The sequence below is a fragment of the Cebus imitator genome, unplaced genomic scaffold, assembly GCF_001604975.1.
Source record: "Cebus imitator isolate Cc_AM_T3 unplaced genomic scaffold, Cebus_imitator-1.0 Scaffold41, whole genome shotgun sequence".
NCBI lineage: Eukaryota > Metazoa > Chordata > Mammalia > Primates > Cebidae > Cebus > Cebus imitator.
Window position 1 is genome coordinate 2,212,502 of NW_016107356.1, and position 19,552 is coordinate 2,232,053.

Below are 19,552 nucleotides of genomic sequence, written 5' to 3' on the forward strand. Positions count from 1 at the left end.
TATTCCTCTCTCTTTTTTTCCCACCTCAAATGCAAGTAATTTCTTACACCTCAATGACTTGGAAAGACTTTATATGAGGGGAAAAAAGAAGGACCAATAGGACTTTGTGAATTTAACTTTTGTACCCAAGAAGGAACTTTTGTTTGGCAAATGCTGAAAGTCATTACAAGATTCTCCAGAAAACATCCTTAAAATGACTTATTAGATATTTTAGAATTACAGTCAGCTCCCAATTCAGTACCAGGCAAGAGGCTGCATAGACTCTGGATGTTAAACACCACTGATAGGTGTTGATGGATACACCTATTCGAAAATTAACTGTGAAGGGGAAACCAAGTTTTCCCCCAAAAGCACTTAGAAGAATCTATTCTTAGAAGATTCTTAGATAATTCAAAGGATTTTCTTTTTCTTTTTTTATGAGACAGAATCTTGCTCTGTTGCCCAGGCTGGAGTGCAGTGGTGCAATCTTAGCTCACTGCAGCCTCTGTCTCCCAGGTTCAAGCAATTCTCCTGTCTCAGCCTCCCGAGTAGCTGGGATTATAGGTGTGCACCACCACACCTGCCTAATTTTTGTATTTTTAGTAGAGACAGGGTTTCACCATGTTGGCCAGGCTGGTCTCAAACTCCTGACTTTAGATGATCTGCCCACCTCAGCCTTCCAAAGTGTTGGGATTACAGGTGTGAGCCACTGCACCAGGCCAATTTTCTTTTTGTTAAATTGTTTTACTATTGCGTTTTAGTTGTCTTGAGAGCCAAGTGCAGAAGCTGGAAAACAAGGCGCTTGTGTTGAAATGCTTGCAGTATATCTCTCTGGTCCTCATTTCTGGCATCCTGAGTGTTAAACAAAGGGGCTTCCTGATGGGGTAAGGAATAGAGGAAAAGAGTTTTTTGTTTTAGGTTCCCTGGCAGGCTGACCCCGGAACTGTTCTTTGGAAAATATGGAGGTGACAGTGACAGCGTTGTCCTAACAGCAGCAGAGACTGTAAGAGAACAGGCTTTATAACAGCGGTATCTATATGGCAGTAGAAGTTAGAATAGGCCAGGAGTGGTGGCTCATGCCTGTAATCCCAGCAGTTTGGGAGGCCGAGGCACGTGGATCACCTGAGGTCAGGAGTTCGAGACCAGCCTGGCCAACATGGTAAAACCCTGTCTCTACTAAAAATACAAAAAATAGCCACCTGTATCTGGTGGCTCGTGCCTGCAATCCCATCAACTCAGGAGTCTGAGGCAGGAGAATCTCTTAAAACCCAGCAGGTGAAGGTTGCAGTGAGCCAAGATTGTGCCACTGCACTCCAGCCTGAGTGACAGAGCAAGACTCCAAAATAAAAACTGTTAGAAGAATTCACTTCCACAGGGTGGCTTGCAGACTGAGGCTGGTGAGTCATGTAAGGTTGCAGACAGAGTTTCTACATCTCAGCTGGGCATTGCCCATCCTGTTTCTTCCCTTCCCTCTTGCGCCTCTGTCTCCTCTGTGCTTGGTCTCTCTGTTTTCTCCTTAAGTGATTACCCTAGGTGACCACTGACAGAAATGTCTTGTGGAATAAGCAATGGTAAAATGCACAGACCTTTTTATTGGTTGGATGTTTGCTCAGGGGATTCTAGAAAAACCAATCATCAGTGCTGCAGTCAGTGGATGCATTTATAAGGAGCTCACAGATTGGTTGAATACTCAAACCTCTTAGAGGAGACCTGTCAAAGTCAAGTGAGGAAATTATACACCTAAAGCAGAGCCCGTCCCTCCCCTCTTGCTGGGTGTGATGGTCACTCTTTGGGTGCCAGGAACCATTTTATTCAAATCCCTCAGAATCATTGCCTCTGCTGGCAGTGCCTGGATGGGCACTACAAAGACATTTCAGGTCTTTGGGACAAAATTGGGCCCTTCAGAAAGCAGGCTGGCTGCACCTGCTTGAAAAGAGGCAGTGATTGTTGGATTTCCCTTTGTTAACTTCGCCAATTTGGTTGCCAGTTCTCTCCTGACCAGTGAAAACTAAGAAGCCCTACCTCACACCTGCCCCAGAGAGAGCCCTACCTCACACCTACCCCGAGGGCTGGTGGATTAACTGCATTCTGTTAAGAAAGAACGCATTTCCTCACTCACTCAGAGAGATGAAGGCCCAGTCAGTGTCTTGTGAGGTTTCTTGCCCCTGGCTTGGGCAATTTGGATCAAAGATCTTCCAACTTCTGTCTTTTTGTGACTTGAAAGCTCTTTGAACCTTCTTTTCTTCAAAGGCATTACCTACTTGTTGTTTCAAAGGTGATTATAGCTATTATGATTGCCTATTAATAGTTTCTCTTTCTTTGAAAGAATTTGGTTTAAATAAATCTACTTAAGCCACGTTTCACATTAACTAGAATTACCAGGAGTAAGATTTGATTTAATTAGGATTTTTTTTTTTTCCCTTTCAAAAAAAGCGGTCTGATGTTTGGTAGGTTTAATCTTAAAATGGAAGAGCTGCAACTTAGAACAGTTTTGCACTTCAGTATTCCAAAGCAGGGCTCACTCAGGTGTTTTGTGAGGTTGGTTTTGCTGCTCTCAGAGAATTGGGTGGTCATTGGCTGATATATTTACCAAATCTAACTGAGGCAGACCCATGTGACATTGCTGGGAGGTGGCCTTCTCTCTAGTTCCACAATTCCAATTAGAGCCAGATGTGTACAATTTTAATAATTATATTTATGAATGTGAAGCAAACTGGTTGTTTCTCTACAAATGCGTTTTAAATGAAACCCTTTTGGCTCCATCAACATAAGTTTCCTAACATGCAGATGCTATCTCCTCCACCTCCCAAATCCTCCGCTAAGCTATGTTCTTGAAACTGCTCAAGATAAGGCCAGGCTGTTCCCAAACTTGCCTGGGATGGTGAAGGGCGATCTGGCTTCTTATCTTTCTTTCTCTGCCCTCTTCTGAGAACAAGTCATTCTTTCTGGTCCGGGCCAGGTGAAGAAGAACAGAGCAAGGCAGCCCTTTAGGGGTTAGGAACGGAGTCGGAGTCTTTTGCTTTGATCTCAGAAATTTAGAGATAATTTCGAGGACTCTGAGGACACTGGGGCTCCTGAACTATTATTGTCTTTATTTGATGGTGCTGTCTGTCACAGTAGGTGGTCTTCATGCATTTGTTTATTCCTTAACATTCTTTTAGGTTCATTTTCAAACTGAAAGCAATCAAACAACCCTCCAATTTAAAGCATGATATGATTTTTCTTCTCCTGAAGGACTTATCTTGGGCAGGGTTTGTGGTGTCTATGGGTGCTGGCTGGGTTGATGGGAAAGGAAATGGGGTGTAGGGGGAGGGTTGGGGTGAAGAGTCGGGGAGTCAAGGAGGAGAGAGGGATAGAGGTTAAGAGAGAAAAATGGAATCATAAAAAAACAAAAGAAAAGTTCAGTGTTTGAACATGCAGCATTCCTGGTTGGTTTGTTCGCCGTTCCCTCTTATTGTTAGGGCTGGAGTGTTTGGGTGACATTTAGAGCCTTTAAGAGCTTTCTGAGCTCCGCTTAGATGGGATTCTCTTTAGGAAGGCTTAACCCAATGACTTTTGGAAAACTTTTTGGCTGTGACATCTTGATCCATGGTGTGCGATTAACTTCACGGACCGGACTGTATTCCTCCTCCCCTGAGATTTCCTACAACGTTCCTTGCAGTAATGTGCCTTGCAGGTGGAGACATGTTAGAGTGAGGTGAAAATACAGTCATGAAACTAGACATAACACTGCCGATTGAGAAACTGCGAGAGTCTTGTTCAAAACTGGAAGCCTGTCTCTGCCTGAGCCCTGCAGCCTGAGTCTTCTGTTTGAGGGGGGTTGGACCATAATATTTATACTGAAGTTCAAAGGATGAACTGTGATCTTAATTCTGAGATCAAAAAAGATTAGGGAAAGATTCAGATGAGGGCATAACACTAACAGCTCTCTAATTACCTGTCAGTTTCAGTATCTTTAAGATCAAAAGATAAACATGGGGCAGGAGGCATAGTAGACCTGAAGTCTATAGATGCGTTGCACTTTCTCCCCCCTCTTCCTGGGTATTTTAATCATCCAGGAACAAAGCGGCGCCATGAGGTCGCTCTGTCTAGTTTGCATTGCCATCTTTCTGGTACTACTTTTCCAGCCAACATTCAGGGTTGTCTGAACTGCTGGGCATGTTTTTCCCCTCTTCAAGTCACTATGTGCTGCATGTCTTTGGGGGAATTTAAAAAAGACTTCCATGAAACGAAAACATTCAGCTGAAAAAGTCAACTGTAAATGGCTGGATTGAATGTCACTGAGGGTGACACAGGGAAAATCAATTTTCCTTCAATCTTCCTTCATCTTTTCCCCAGTTGGCGACTTGGAAGCTACCTCCAATCCCCTCTGCCTGTTCTTTCTTTCTGCCTTGGTCCTAGAAAGCAAATTCTCTCTTTTTTCCCCGGATGACTCATTTACAAGAGTGGATGGAAATAGGTTTTAGTGCAGCATGCCGTTCGCTCTAGCTGGCTTTTACAGTGAGGCCCGATGTCATGTGCTCTCAGCTAAGCCAGAGAACCACCACCTGACATTCTTTCGCCTTGAGCCTCATATCCAGAGGTTATGGTTTGCAGCTGCTACATTTTTCTTTAGATGCTAAATTATGTGTTAGCCTGAGAGAATGTTTCCTTTCCTGCTGCCCTTTTTATTTTTCCTTTTTTTCCCCCTCTTCATTTCCGCAGTTTTCTAATTCGGAGCTTTTCTTCTCCTCTCTTTGCAGACTTTGGTTTGAGCAACTGCGCAGGGATCCTGGGTTACTCAGATCCGTTCAGCACACAGTGTGGCAGCCCCGCCTACGCCGCGCCCGAACTGCTGGCCAGGAAGAAATATGGCCCCAAAATCGATGTCTGGTCCATGTGAGTTATCGAGCTTCTGAAAGTGACTGTTCCTCCTGCTGTCCACCGTGCCTGTCTTGGGAAATCATGCTTGAGTATTGATGGCATGCATTAGGTGACAGGCCGAGGGAGCATGTCGTCAGGGGTTCTTTGGTGCCTGCCTCTCTGCTCCTTCTCGTCTTTTCTGCACAAACTGTCAGAGTGGCCTCTACCAAAATTCACTGAGGGGCTGAGGAGAGAAGAAAACAACATCCTGCCCTCACAGAACCCGCATTCTGTCCTTGTGACTCATTTCTGTCCCCGTGATCATTTCTGCCCCTTCCTCAGCCCTTAGCTTCCCATTGCCCTCTGTGTGAAACTCCATCCTGCTGCCTGGCCTGTGCTCCTTGCGGACTTGTTCGCCCGTCTCCTGCCTCCCTGGGCGCTGCCCTGCCCTCTGCTCACAGTTCTTCAGACACATTAGCCTCCCTTTTGTGTCTCCCACCTCTGAGGTTTTTTTTTTTTTTGTTTGAGACAGAGTCTTGCTTTGTCGCCCAGGCTAGAGTGCAGTTGTGTGATCTCAGCTTACTGCAGCCTCCCTTTCCTGGGTTCAAGTGATTCTCGTGCCTCAGCCTCCTGAGCAGCTGGGATTACAGGTGTGCGCCACCACGCCCAGCTAATTTTTGTATTTTTGGTGGAGTTTTAGTGGAGTTTTTAGTGGGGTGTCACCATGTTGGTCAGGCTGGTCTCGAACTCCTGACTTCAGGTGATCCACCTGACTCGGCCTCCCAAAGTGCTGGGGTTACAGGCATGAGCCATGAACCTGGCCATTCACTTGTGATACCTGGAATGCCCTTTCCCAGCTCTTTGAATGGCTCGCCCATTCCCACATCCCAGTCCCAATCCAACGGCGCCACTGCCGAGACCATCTCTGAATTCCCTGCCAGAGAGTCCCCATACTCCCTTCTCACCCTTTTAATTTCCTCTTCACCACCTCTCACTGCCTGTCCTTTTCCTGTTCTAAATCTATTCCTCTCCTGTCTCCCAGCCAGCAAGGACTCTCCGCGGGTGGGGGGAATTGATTGGTCTGGTTCACCATTTTGTTCCCAGGGTGTGGTACAGGAAGGGCCACCAGGATAAGCATAATGAATATTTGAAGGATGACTTCTCAGTTGCATCACAGGTAGAGCCTGGGTCCCCCATGATCCCAGTGAGTCACCCCCTTTCAGCATACCTTGTAAGTGACAGTACAGGGTTAGCTCAGAGTCTTGGATCCTGGGGTAGGACTCAATCCTTTGCTGTAGGGAAAGGAGCTGGACACAGAGTGAGGTCCTGATTAAGATATAGGCAATGCGGTGGCCCACGCCTGTAATCCCAGCACTTTCGGAAGCTGAGATCAGGAGTTTGAGACCAACATAGAGAAACCCTGTCTTTACTTAAAAAATACAAAATTACCCTGGCATGGTGGTGCATGTGCATGCCTATAATCCCAGCTACTTTGGAGGCCAAGGCAGGAGAATCACTTGAACCCGGGAGGTGGAGGACTCCAGCCTGGGCAACAAGAGTGAAAATATATATATATATATATATATATATATATATATACACACACAAGAAGGGCTCATTTGCGAGAAGGGTGTGTTGATCCGGAGTATTTCTGGAACTCCCCTGCCTCTCTTCACTGTAACTCTCTTGTCCAGTTTGGCAGAAAAGTTAACCCTTGCTCAGTGTTTGATGTGTGTCAGACATCATGTCACTTAGTTTACACAAGGACTCAGTGCAGTCGTTACTCTCTATTGCCCTATTTTATGGAAGAAAAAACCCATCATGAGAGAAATGAATAAAATCTCCCAAGGTCAGAAAGCTGCTAAGTGGTGGAGTGAGATTTGAACCAGGCAGTGTCCTTTCAGGGTCTTAGGATACAGCCCCAGCTCGCCACGTGGCAGGTGGGGCCCTTGCTTGCCCTGTGGCCTTGTTGAAGGTATGCCCCCTTCCCATCCCTCCTCACCTATTCTCTGGCTAACTCGGCATTGTTTCCTGTTCCTGTGTTCTCTGAACACAGCCTGTGCCTGTTACATTCCAGCCCTTACACGCACAGATCCTTCGGCCTGGAACCCTCTCCTTTTCTGTCTTGTTTTGTTGGGTGCTGGTTCCTCTGGGCAGCCCTCCCATCTCCCCTTCAGCCCCCTGCTGTCTGTGTTCCTGGGCCTCACTGTGAGGTCTTTGTCCACCTGCTGGTACCCTCTGGGCTGCAGCTGAGGGGGCAGGGGCCACTTGGCTTGTTCCCAGTATTTCCTCAGCACCTGGTGGAGCCTGGAGGAAGGGAGGGAGAAAAAAAGCAAGGTGAGAAGGAGAAGAAAGGAAAGAAGTGAAGAAGGGAGGGAAGGAGGATGGAAGGGAGAAGGGAAAGAAGGACAGGAGGAAGGAGTGGGCATTTCATCCAGAGAAGCAGAAGCTGGAAGGTCAGGGCGGAAGCTGGCAGAGAAAGCAAACAGAGGAATGTGGATCAGCCAAGGGTCTAGAAGTGAGAGGCGCTCAGGATGTTCTGGTTGGAAATTGAGAAGAAACAGACCAGAGCGAGATGTGGAGAGATAGAGAATCCCCAGAACTTTCCTGGGTGCTCCAGTCGCTCACCCTAGATCCTCAGGACAGTCGTGTGAGGCACATCTCTTGCCCCCAGTTTGCATAGACAGAAGAGAGGGGTGAGCACTGCCCAGATGAGCCCACCTGTAGTGGCGCTGCACTTTGCCGAAGCCTGGGCTCCCAGTCCCTTCGCAGGGGTGGTCTTGTGTGCAGGCTACATGTGGGCAGTGTGTGGTGTGCCGATGATGGGGCCATGTGGAGCCGGTTGAGTGGAGCAGGGAACGGCAGAGAATGAGAGGATGCCTTCTCTTCTAGGGCATGGCTCATCACAGACTTCGCTTCTGAGAAGTCCTCTGAATCCCTCTCAATACAGCCAGGACTCCTGGCAGCTAATACCAGTGGATCAGTTGTATATGGAAGGAAATCCATTCTGGATTTCTTCCAGCTCTTAAGAACTCTCACAGGTGTCTGGCATACTGTCTTCCCTCAATAAATATGTATTGAATGGATGACTATGAATGTGAGTCTATAATCACTTTCCTAACAGAGAACTCATTTATGCTAAATGGGACACTATGACAGGAAAAATTTGTGTGCACGCACACGCACGTGCACACACACGCACGCACACACACGCACGCACACGGCTACGGAAGCCTGAAAGACCAAGAGGTCCCCTGTCTTTGTCTGTTTCTTGTTGCTGAAAAGGAATACCTGAGGCTGGGAAATTCACAAGGGAAAGAGCTCTATTTCGCTCATAGTTCTGCAGGCTGTACAAGAAGCATGGTGGCAGCATCTGCTTCTGGTGAGGCCTCAGGCTGCTTCCACTCATGGTGGAAGGTGCAGGGGACCAGTGTGTGCAGAGGTCACATGGCAGGAGAGGAAGCAAGAGAGGGGAGGTGCCAGGCTCTTTGTAACGATCAGCTTGTGTTGATTCATCCCATCTGCCTAACAGCCCTTCGAGGTAGTGCTGTGTTATTCCCAATTTGTGGAAACTGAGGCATGAAGGGCCTCAGCCACCTGCCCAAATGACACAACCAGTGTGTGACAGAGCCAGGATTTGACCTACGTGATTTGCCAGTAGGCCTCTGAATCACCACCCTCTACTGCTTCTGTTATGTTGTACTTCCTCTGGTAAGGTTTACATGCTGGTGGGACAAACTGCTGGTATTTTAAAAAGCTTTAAACTGAGTGTGGTAAGAGCTGTGGAGGAAGTGAGAGTGATTCAGGGAAAGGGATGGAGTGGCCTCTTGAAGAGAAGACTTCAAAGCCACATCCTAAGGATCAGAAGGAACCAGCTATGGGAGGAGGAAGGTGTCAGGGAAGAGGGCCAGGAAAGGTCAAAAGTAAACTGATGAGTAAGAACCAGATTTTTGGTTATGGCAGCCCGAGCACATACGGCTGCACAGCTGGGTTACGTCGAGAAGGCATCTGTATGCAAGACTGATCTGTTCCTGAAAGATGAGTGGAGTTGGCCAGGTGGAGAACAGGCGGGGAAACGTTCCAGACAGACAGAGGGAACACCATATTCCAGACAGAGGGAACAAAAGGCTGGTAGGTGTGACACATCTGATTCTTCTTCCTCTTAATCTTGGCCAAAACATGCAACTTCAGAACGTTTTTTTTTTTTTTTTTTTTGAGACAGAGTATTGCTCTGTTGCCAGGCTGGAGTGCAATGGTGCAATCTCCGCTCACTGCAACCTCCACATCCCGGCTTCCAGTGATTCTCCTGCCTCAGCCTCCCAAGCAGCTGGGATTATAGGTGCGCGTCACCATGCCCGGCTAATTTTTTGTATCTTTAGTAGAGATGGTGTTTCACTATGTTGGCCTGGCTGGTCTTGATCTTCAGACCTCCTGATTCACCTACCTTGGCCTCCCAAAGTGCTGGTGTTACAATGTGCCCGGCCATTTTTTTTTTTTTTTTTTTTAGATAGAGCCTTTCTCTGTCACCCAGGCAGGAGTGCAGTGGCGTGATCTCAGTTCAGTGAAACCTCTGCCTCCTGGGTTCAAGCGATTCTCTTGCCTCAGCCTCTTGTGTAGCTGGGACTACAGTCGCGTGCCACCATGCCCAGCTAATTTTTGTATTTTTAGTAGAGATGTGGTTTCACGATGTTGTCCAGGATGGTCTCGATCTCTTGACCTTGTGATCTGCTGGGCTCAGCCTCCCAAAGTGCTGGGATTACAGACCTGAGCCACCAGGCCTGGCCCAGACCTTTTAAGAGATTAATTTTCTACTGCTTTGGGGTATTGTGTCTGAGATATGGGTTAGGTTTCTGTTTGATGCCCATGACTTTGCTGGCAGAAGTGGAAATGGAAAACCCAAAGTGAATTTAATTTAGAAGGCTGTTTAAAAGGATGGTGAAAATGGAACCAATTTTCTCCCTGGGTTAGACACTGTTATTATAAAATGACTTCTCTTTTTATGGCTCTGAAACAACAACAGAATGTAGAGTTCACTTACAACAAAGCAAACTCCTCTCCTGGGAGGCTTTGGACCCTGATGGATGGCAGGGACTTTATCCACAACTTCTGAGACTGATTTAGAAAAAAAAAATCAGCCTGACATTGAAGGAAACCCTGGGAAAGAAAGCTCTTCCCTACAAATAGGGCCCCCAGGACCCTCCTCTGGTGAAGCCACAATTAACAATGGAAATGGGAAATGGTGCACTTTCTTGGGGGTTTTCCATTATTTTCAGTGGTCATTATTTTCAAGACCATAAAAAAATAGCTGTAAAATAATTCACTTCTTTCCTTTATTCCAGATTCTATATACATAACATAGAGATGTGCGTGTCTTCAATGAACTTTGAGATTTCAGAAACAAAAAGCAAAAACGATCATTCTGGTGCATTGAACTTTTATTACTGTGAATCGACTTTTCCTCAGAGTGACATACATGCTAATTTAAAACAACTTTAACGCAGATGTACTTTTTAATTGAAAAGAATCAAAATTAATTTTATCTTCAGAATATTGCAATACTCACTGGCAACCTTCAGTGAATCCCCACTGGTGAGGGAAACAGAAACAGAGTTCTATCTCGAGAAAATTGAGAACGCAGCATTTCTGGGCTAGATCTGTCCTTTGCGCTCATGGGGTCCCTGGGATGGATGGGTGAAGTATTTGTGTGAGGCCTGGTGCCTCCTGGAGAGTCATGCACAATACACTTAGTCCACCTTCGCAGCTCATTGAATCTGTTTTCACTTAGTGGAAAAAAAAAAGCCCTGTCTCCAGTGCTGTACCTTTGCATAGACAACTTGGCCAAGAGGCACCGTGTCTCCAGATAGCTCTCCTGTCTCCAGATAGAACTGGGTGTTCAGGAGGGAGACTGAGAGAATTTGTTCTAGTCTCAGACTCAGTGTTTTGTGAAAGTACCACCAGATGTCATCAGCTACTGGCAGGGGCCATATATAGAAGGATGGTAGTAATATTTTCTCTCTGTTGAGACCTTCTCAAAATGAAGGACAGCAGGAGAAGGGAAGCTATGACTCCTTTGGGGAATTTTAGGGCTTTTGACTCCCCCCCAACCCCAAGACAGAGTCTTGCTCTGTTGCCCAGGCTGGATGGAGTGCGATGGTATGATCTCGGCTTACCGCAACCTCTGCCTCCTGGGTTCAAGTAATTCTCCTGCCTCAGCCTCCCCAGTAGCTGGGATTACAGGCATGTGCCACCACACCCAGCTAATTTTTGTATTTTTAGTACAGATGGGATTTCACCATATTGGCCAGGCTGGTCTTGAACTCTTGACCTTGTAATCCGCTCGCCTCGGCCTCCCGAAGTGCTGGGATTACAGGTATGAGCCACTGCTCCCGGCTAGGGCTTTTGACTTTTAAGAGAGAGGTTTCTTTTAGCTTCTGAGATTATTCAGTTATAAAATACAATTTTTTTGTAGCTAATATGTATATTTAACATAGAAGAAAGGAAGGAAGGAAAGGAAAAGAAACAACATTCTTGAAATCCACAAGAAAATAATTTCTTGCTAAACATAGACCATTTAATAGAACAGTGGTGATATTTGAGATTTTCCAAATGGATGAATTGATTCCTAGCCTACTTTCAAGACTAAATTGGAAGACGTATTATTAAAAGTTGATACCGAAAGATGGAAAGATATTGCTTTGAGGTGGCAAGTTATTTTTAATTTATCCAAGGCAGTGTCTTTCTTGGAGAGCCACACAGGAGCACGTGGAACTCCTGAAGGTCCTCTTGGCTGCACCCTGTAAAATGGGCAGTTTCCGAGTCTCCTGACCACATGCCCCTTAAGAACAAGTAATCAGACCCTCCCTCTACCTGCCAGGGTGGCTCTGTCCATTGCTTTGTCCCTTGCATCTTGTTAAAACTGCCAGCGACTTCTCCACGGAGCAGTGACTCCATATCTTCCCTTTTTGGGATGGCAGGTGATACCACAGCTCTTCCTCCAGGGAATATTTTATTGTGTACCAGACTAAATAACAGGTTGGCCATTTGGCTTTTGACTTAATTCCAAAGTTTCCCCATTTGTATTTCATAAGTAAGGCCCCTTTTCCTTTTCTTTCAGCTACCCGCAGTGTCTGCTTTTCTTCCTCTTTTGAGATCAGAGTATATTCCACACTGCCTCGTATCTTTGAGTTTTCTTCCACCCAGCGATGGCTCACCCTTATTTCACACTGCTGGGAAAAGCCCCCGGTCATATTTGATTGTTGCCTTCTCTCGTCCCAGGCTCTCATCCCTCTCATTTGTTAAGACTGGTCTTTGATTCTTGGGAATCCCATGTCTGCCACGGAGAATCCAGAAAGCCCCTGGGCCATATTTCAAAAGACCCATCAGGAAATTCTGAACATGCTTTGAAACTCCTCCTAATTCTATGGGATTACAGAGGTTTATAAACTGCATTCCACATTTTTCCCTTGGTATCCTCACATACTTCTGAAATGTCAAAGGGACCAGATTTCTCTTTATCCAGATGTTAAACATGTATGCAAACTCTGGGGGAGAGGAATTAAGTTACTCAGTCTGGTTTCCCTTTTACAATCTCCTAGCTAGGATTGTATGACCATTCATGTAGGTTTCCAATCTTACTTGGCAATATGGTACAAATATAACTGTAGCTTTTCCCCTCTTACTTTAAGAAATTTTTTTTTGATGAAACAGTAGATCCCAATTTATCAAGCTTAATTTATTTCACCTACGGAATTCAGGTCTTTCTGTGGCTTAGTTGATGTGACCTTGTACAACCTGAGAGGTAGGTACTGTTATTATCCACATCTTATGGATGAGAGAGGTGGGTCCTCTTTAAGGCTTTGTGACAGTTTTTTTGTTTCTGTTTTTGTTGTTTTTTTCATGATAAACTCCTCCAAAAGAAATGGAATTCTGGAGTCAGTCTGTAAAGTCATCAAAGTTACCTTGAAAACCGCTTGCTGAACTCTGGCCAGACCTGCCACCTGGATGGCTCTGGCGCCGTCTTGAAGACAAGCATCTGTTAAACTTACCTGTGGTCCCAGCCAGATGATGGAGAGAGGCAAAGACCAGTGTAATATGCAGTGACTTGAGGAGACTTTTGGCGTCTCTTGAAGCCAGTTGGTGACAAGTAGGCAAGCAGTTTGGTGTCTCAAGGTCTCCTTCAAGAAAGAAACTTTCATACAGGCTTCAGCGTTGGTCTTCTGGCCCCATATGTTCTCCAAACCCCTTTAGTGGGGTTCCCTTCCCGTTGTCATGGCATTCTATTTCCTAGAGGCATTTGCACTATACGATACCCCCACCTGGGACAGGAAGCTGGGTATCTCCTAAAGATTAAAGGGAATATAAAGGGCCATAGAGCAGTGTTCTTCAAACTTGAGTATTATACACCATCTTTTTAAAGGAAGTACATTCTTGATAACTGTGTGTGTTGACGGGAGGTTTTATGGGATTTTTTTTTTTTTGAGATGGAGTCTTGCTCTTGTTGCCCAGGCTGGAGTGCAGTGGCACGATCTTGGCTCACCGCAACCTCTGCCTCTCGGGTTCAAGCGATTCTCCTGTCTCAGCCTCCCAAGTAGCTGGGATCACAGGCCTGCGCCACCATGCCCAGCTAATTTTGTATGTACACGAGCCCCAAATTAAACTCTTTTATTTTATGGCCCTGTACAACTGAAAAACCAAGACTCATTTACGAGTTAAATATAACCGAGAGCAAAAGAACCCCAGAATATTGAAATGGGCAACATGAATGCAGTGGCTAATGTTTGGTGGGAAGGGAGTGGGTGCACATAGCATGAGTGCAGTTCTCACTGCTGGGCACAGGCTCTTTGAGCTTGTCAGGCTCATCTTGTGATGCCTCAACTGCCCTTGAACTTTTCCCTCTTCCAGGGTCTTTCAAATTTTTTGAGTATACATCAGAAGCACCTGGAGGGCTTGCAGCAATACCCCAGACTTTCTGATTCAGTAGATGTGGAGCGGCACCCAGCAATGTGCATTTTCTTTTTTCTTTTTTCTTTTTTTTTTAAAGAGTCAGGGTCTCGCTCTGTCACCCAAGCTAGAGTACTCTGGTACGCTTATAGCTCACTGCAGCCCCAGCCTCCTGGGCTCAAGTGATCCTCCCACCTCAGCCTCCCAAGTAACTGGGACCTACAGGTGCATGTCATCATGCCTGGCTAATTTTGCTATTTTTTGTAGAAACGGAGTCTCACCATGTGGCCCAGGCTGGTCTTGAACTCCTGAGCTCAAGAGAACCACCTGTGTCAGCCTCCCGAATTGCTGGAATTGCAGGTGTGAGCCATTGCACCTGGCCGAATGTGCATTTTTCAACAAGTTCTCAGGTGGTGCTGATACCACTGGTCTGAGGATGAACCACCCATGACTCCCGTCATCAGGAGACTTTCCTTTCTCCTGACAGAAGCACAGACGTATCACTGGCACATTAAGTCTACCTCTGCTTCCTTCTCATTAGGCTATGACAATAAAAGTGATTTTTTTTTTTTCAAAAATAATACATTGGTAAAGAAATATGAAAACAGGTACTGAAACTGGGTGTGTGTGGTGGAGGAAGTTCTTAGCTGTACAGTGGTCCTCCGATGTCCCTGGGCATGCTTTGTGAAATGTTTTAGTCTATTGCCAAAAAGGAAATAAAAATTAGACCTGCCAAACCGCTGAGGATGTACCTCAGTTTGAGAAACACTATATGAGTCAGGCACTGTGAAGCACTTACTGCAGGAAAAAATGCCGTTGTATGAGTAGCAGGCTCTTCAGCTTTAGGTGTGATATCAGAGCCAAGATAGGGACTCAGAGGTGGTGGGCAGGGACAGACCCTGGTTTTGTTTTTTCCTCACCTTAACTCAATTCACCCCAACTCTGCTGAAATAGGAGGTCTTTGCCCTGTAGCATGGAAACATTAAAGCTCATTAACTGCATGAACCGGCTGGTGTGTATTCAGGGCAGAGAACAGAGTCGTTGAGGAGACTCCCAACCATGTCAAATAAAGCCCAGGCAAAGGGCCTGAGGAAGACCCAGAAGGGTGGGAAGATCCTGGTTCTGGTTTTCAAAGATGCTAAGTGTTGATCATGGAAGAGCAACTGGTGTTGTCCCACAACCAATGAATCGAACATGTAGACGTTGGCTTAGTCTTGGAAAGCTTCACTTATGCCTAGAATCGTTCTGGATAGAACAGGCTGGCTCAGAAGCACTGGAAACAGCTTGTCTTGGAGGCTGTTCAGTAGTCCCCAGCAACAGTTTTGTGGCATGTGCCAGAGGGTTTCCATCCACAAAAGCCATGCCTCTCTGTACGCAAAACTCTATAATGTGGGGACCCTCTTACCGATCTCCAAGAATTTTTTGAAGCAAGAATGTTTAGCTCTATCTCAAACAGACTCAAAGTGCAGCATCGCATAGTACATTCTCAAACATTGCTAGCCCTAATCCTCCTTCCCTGCATCCCTAACCTGTCTCTCTTCCTCAGCTTCCTCCGTCCCATTCTGTTACCACCATTGGTCCTGTATTCTAAGTTTGCCACCTGGCATGTTCCCTTCAAATGTCTCCACTGCGTCTTTGCCTTTCCCTTGCTGTTGCGTGGCATCATTACCATTCCGATTTTAACAGCAACCTGCTGCTTTCCTTCCATAGTTTTCTACTTTCCATTCTGAGCCCCTTCAATGCTCTTATACAACTACTTCCCACATTATTTGGCCATACCACTTGTATCCACCTAACCTCTATTCCTCTCCTGGGGGATGAGTTCCGCTAAACACACAGAGGGAAGTGCTGCTCAAATCGCTCTGTGTGTGCCTTGTTCATTCTTGTTTCCATTTCTTTGTTTATGCACTTTTTATCTCTCCATCCTCACACCCAGCCAGCCAAAGACACATGAGCTCACACATAGGCAGTCACCACCTGTGCCTCCTCCCCTTTTCAAGTACCTGTTTCTAAGTTCTCTTTCTCCCTTCATTGAACTCCTCTGGTCAAAAGTGGTGCAATTCAGCATTTTCTTATTCCTTTTGCACTGATCACCGCCTGAAAGCACTGTGCACATCTATTTGTCTGCCTATTGCTTGCCTGTCTTCTTTTTCACTCAAGATCCAAAAGGGCAGGTCTTTCTCTGGTCCCCAGTACCCAGCACCTATAGCCTTGCCTGGAACAGAGAGCCATCCAGCAAGTATTTGTGGAACGAATGTTTATGCATCTGTCCCCCTAACTCCACTGTGAGTTCGGAACTAACTCCACTTGAGTGGGAACCAGGTCTTACCATATGTCTGAAATTTGAGAATGATTTCTAGCGGGTGCCTTAGGCTCCAGTATCTGTCATTATCTGAAATGGCATAATTCAGAGGTGCCTCCATGGAATTGGGCCTCGAGGGTCTTAATTTCAATCAGTCTCATTGGATTTGTTTTGACTGGAAATCTTAGTGCCTGTTTTTAAAGTATATTCCCTTGGGCGCTTTTGAACACTTGAGACCTCTCTGTAGGTAGGCATTTCATCCCCATCAGGAAATCTCATCAAAATGATATTAGATTTGCACATCAGGAAAATAAAAATCCTCTGAGAAGATGTTTCTATTCTCTAGATTGGCTTTGGATAGGCGCAGTTAAGCCTACTCAGAAGGTATTTCAACCACATCTGAGATGTTGGGTTGGAGCCAGGTGGCAGAATCTCACAATAAACAATAAAAAAAAAATCAGGAGGGGAAGAAAGAGGACCTCCCCAGAAATTTCTCTAGTGACAAGCCAAGGAAAAATTTAAGAGTAGAGCAAAACGCTGGTTTTTGGTATTAGGCTTCTTTTCTGAGGGCTGAGTGGTAACCTGGCTCACCAGTTTGGCTGTGACTGGAGCTTCCGGTGGGAGGGCTTCTCCTGTATTTTTTGGTCAGCCTTTTCCAGGTACCACCTTGTAAGCCATCCTTGGAAAACCACATAATGGCAGGCCTACTGTTATTTGAGGTTCCTGACATGTCCCAGGTGTTTCTTACATTGCTCCGGGCCTCCTTGCTGTTGACTTCTTCTTGCCCTAGCATTTGGAGAGAGCGGAGGGCCATGGTTGTCTTCTGACGCTCTTGAAACTCCTGTTTTTCTCCGTGGTCCCCTTCCGGGTCTTCACACTCAAGTGCGCTCACCCAAGCCTTTCTTTTTTTTTTTTTGAGACAAAATTTCACTCTTGTTGCTCAGGCTGTAGTGCAATGACGTGATATCGGCTCACTGCAACCTCTGCCTCCTGGGTTCAAGTGATTCTCCTGCCTCACCCTCCTGAGTAGCTGGGATTACAGGCACCCGCCACCACACCCAGCTAATTTTTGTATTTTTAGTAGAGACGGGCACCGGGGCGCGCGGGAGCTTCATGTGCAGCTTGTTGCAGTGGCGAGAGGATGAGCAGGTAATGGTCCAGCCTGATGAGGCAGAGGTTGAGGATGGAGGCGCTGCACAGGCTGGTCTTGAACTCCTGACCTCAGGTGACCCACCTCCCAAAGTGCTGGGATTGCAGGCATGAGCCACCGTGCCGGGCCTCAACCAAGACTTTCAATGTGACACTGAGTGTTCTACAAAGATAACTTTGAAGAGGGCCTGTTGCGGTTGGCATGGAAGCAGCAGCTCCGACACTTCGGTGAAGCCCACATCCCCAGTGTCTTCCCCTCCGCGGGGGACCTGACTCCAGTTTCATGCCTTTTGTCTCTCTTTTCAGAGGTGTGAACATGTATGCCATGTTGACCGGGACACTGCCTTTCACAGTGGAGCCTTTCAGCCTGAGGGCTTTGTATCAGAAGATGGTGGACAAAGAAATGAACCCCCTCCCCACCCAGCTCTCCACAGGTAATGCACCTGCTGCTCTATATCATGGTTCAGGACTTTTGTCATGATCAATTGGGGTCCACCTGTGAAGCTGTGTTTGTTTTGCTGCAACGGTGTTATGTCTATTTCATGATTGTAAGTTTCTTTCTAGTATTAAAATGAAGTGTCAAAGGGTGGTTGGGTTTCCCATCTGTCAACAGCCTTTTACCTATACCCTTTCCTGTTTCGTTATAATTCTGAACCCCTAACTCCTCCTTTCTCCTGCACAAAATGCATAGATCCAAAGGATCTGATATTCTCCATTTGAAAAATAATTGCAGACTCGATAGTTTTAAAACTCACTGTATTATGATGTTGATAGAATTGCAGAAAGAAGATATATTGGAAACGTGACCGTAAACCCTCCATGTCTTCTTTCTGCAATTCACTGTGAAGAAATGCTCATTGCATTCAAGTTGGGGCTGTGATTTGTTTTGTTAGTTGAGTTTTTGAGCCCATTTAAAAGCTTTTAATTATATAGAGGTTAAGTTACTTGATTGGACTGAGTCATCAGGTGTGTTTGAAAAGTTCTCTCGAACTTTAGCTGGTTCACATTTCAGTAAACAGGCTGTATTAAGGTTCAGCTTCAGATCCAGTAAATTAGTACAATTTGTTCTTTTGTTTGGTTCAAAATTCAAGTTCCTGGCCTTGGCTTGGCTTTGATGATCATTTAATGGGCTCCTTAGAATAAACTCAGCTCCACTGAGATAAGGCTTTTGACCAAGGAAGAAAGCAGTTATTTAACTGCAACTTATGATACATAGTTAAAATATAGCATTTTATTTTACTTCTGTTATGCATTTTTCTTCTAAGTTTAAAAGCATGCATGAAGCTGACCCTGAATTTATCTTGCCAAGAGGAATCCAAGTGGAGACATATTCTTGAATGCAATTATCTAATTCAGTTCATATTGTCACCTTTGTTAGGGAGGGTAGAATCTCTGGAGGCTTGAAAGCAAAGGAGGCATTAAGTCCTTGGGAAGATAAGTTACAGCTCTGTCATTATACAAGAAATATTTCTGCACTGATAGTCATAACTCCTGGAGTTAGAAAATGTGCAAAATGTCAAACCAGTTGTTATATTTAAGTTTTGGAGCTTTCAGAAATGTTGAAAGTGTGGCAGAGCACTCACTGTGAGGAGTCCTCATTCATTCATTCATTCATTTGTTCGTTCCACATTTCATACTCATTAGCTTATACCATGAATATGTATTGTGCACCAATTATGTGCTAGGTGTGTTTTAGATTAAGGAAGACAGAGAACAAACCCATCTCTACCCTTATAAAACTTATATATCAGCAGGGGAGGCTAAAAGTAAATAAATGAGTAATAAACGTGTGATATTTGGTAATGTTAAATGCTGTAAAGAAAATAAATTGGGAGAAGGGGATACAGAGTAAAAAGTATTTTTTTAACACATAAGATTATTTTTAAAACTTTTTGTTGTGACATAATTGTAGATTCACAAACAATTGCTAGAAATAATACAAAAAGATCCAAAAAGCCTTCATCCAGTGTATTAGTCCATTCTCATGCTGCTAATAAAGACATACCTGAGAATGGGTAATTATAAAGGAAGAGGTTTAACAGACTCACAGTTCCACAATCATGGTGGAAGATGAAGGAAGAGCAAAGGGATGTCTTAGACGATGGTAGCCAAGAGAACTTAAGCAGGGGAAATCCCATTTATAAAACCATCAGATCTCATGAGACTTATTCACTACCATGCGAACAGTATGAACTGCCCCCATGATTCAATTATCTCACCTGGCCCTGCCCCTGACATGTGGGGATTATTACAATTCAAGGTGAGATTTAGGTGAGGACACAGCCAAACCATATCACCCAGTGTTCCCCAAAAGTAATATATTCTTTTTTTTTTTTTTTT

At 45.3% G+C, this 19,552-nt stretch overlaps 1 protein-coding gene across 1 annotated transcript in view; it reads left to right on the top strand.

The window, feature by feature from the left end:
* Positions 1-19,552, top strand: part of HUNK (hormonally up-regulated Neu-associated kinase) — a 130,948-nt gene that overhangs the window by 66,838 nt on the left and 44,558 nt on the right. Inside the window, exons 4-5 of the mRNA XM_017526089.1 lie at positions 4,722-4,857; positions 17,519-17,646. Coding sequence (XP_017381578.1) covers positions 4,722-4,857; positions 17,519-17,646 — 264 coding nt within the window. The remainder of the gene's footprint in view (positions 1-4,721; positions 4,858-17,518; positions 17,647-19,552) is intronic.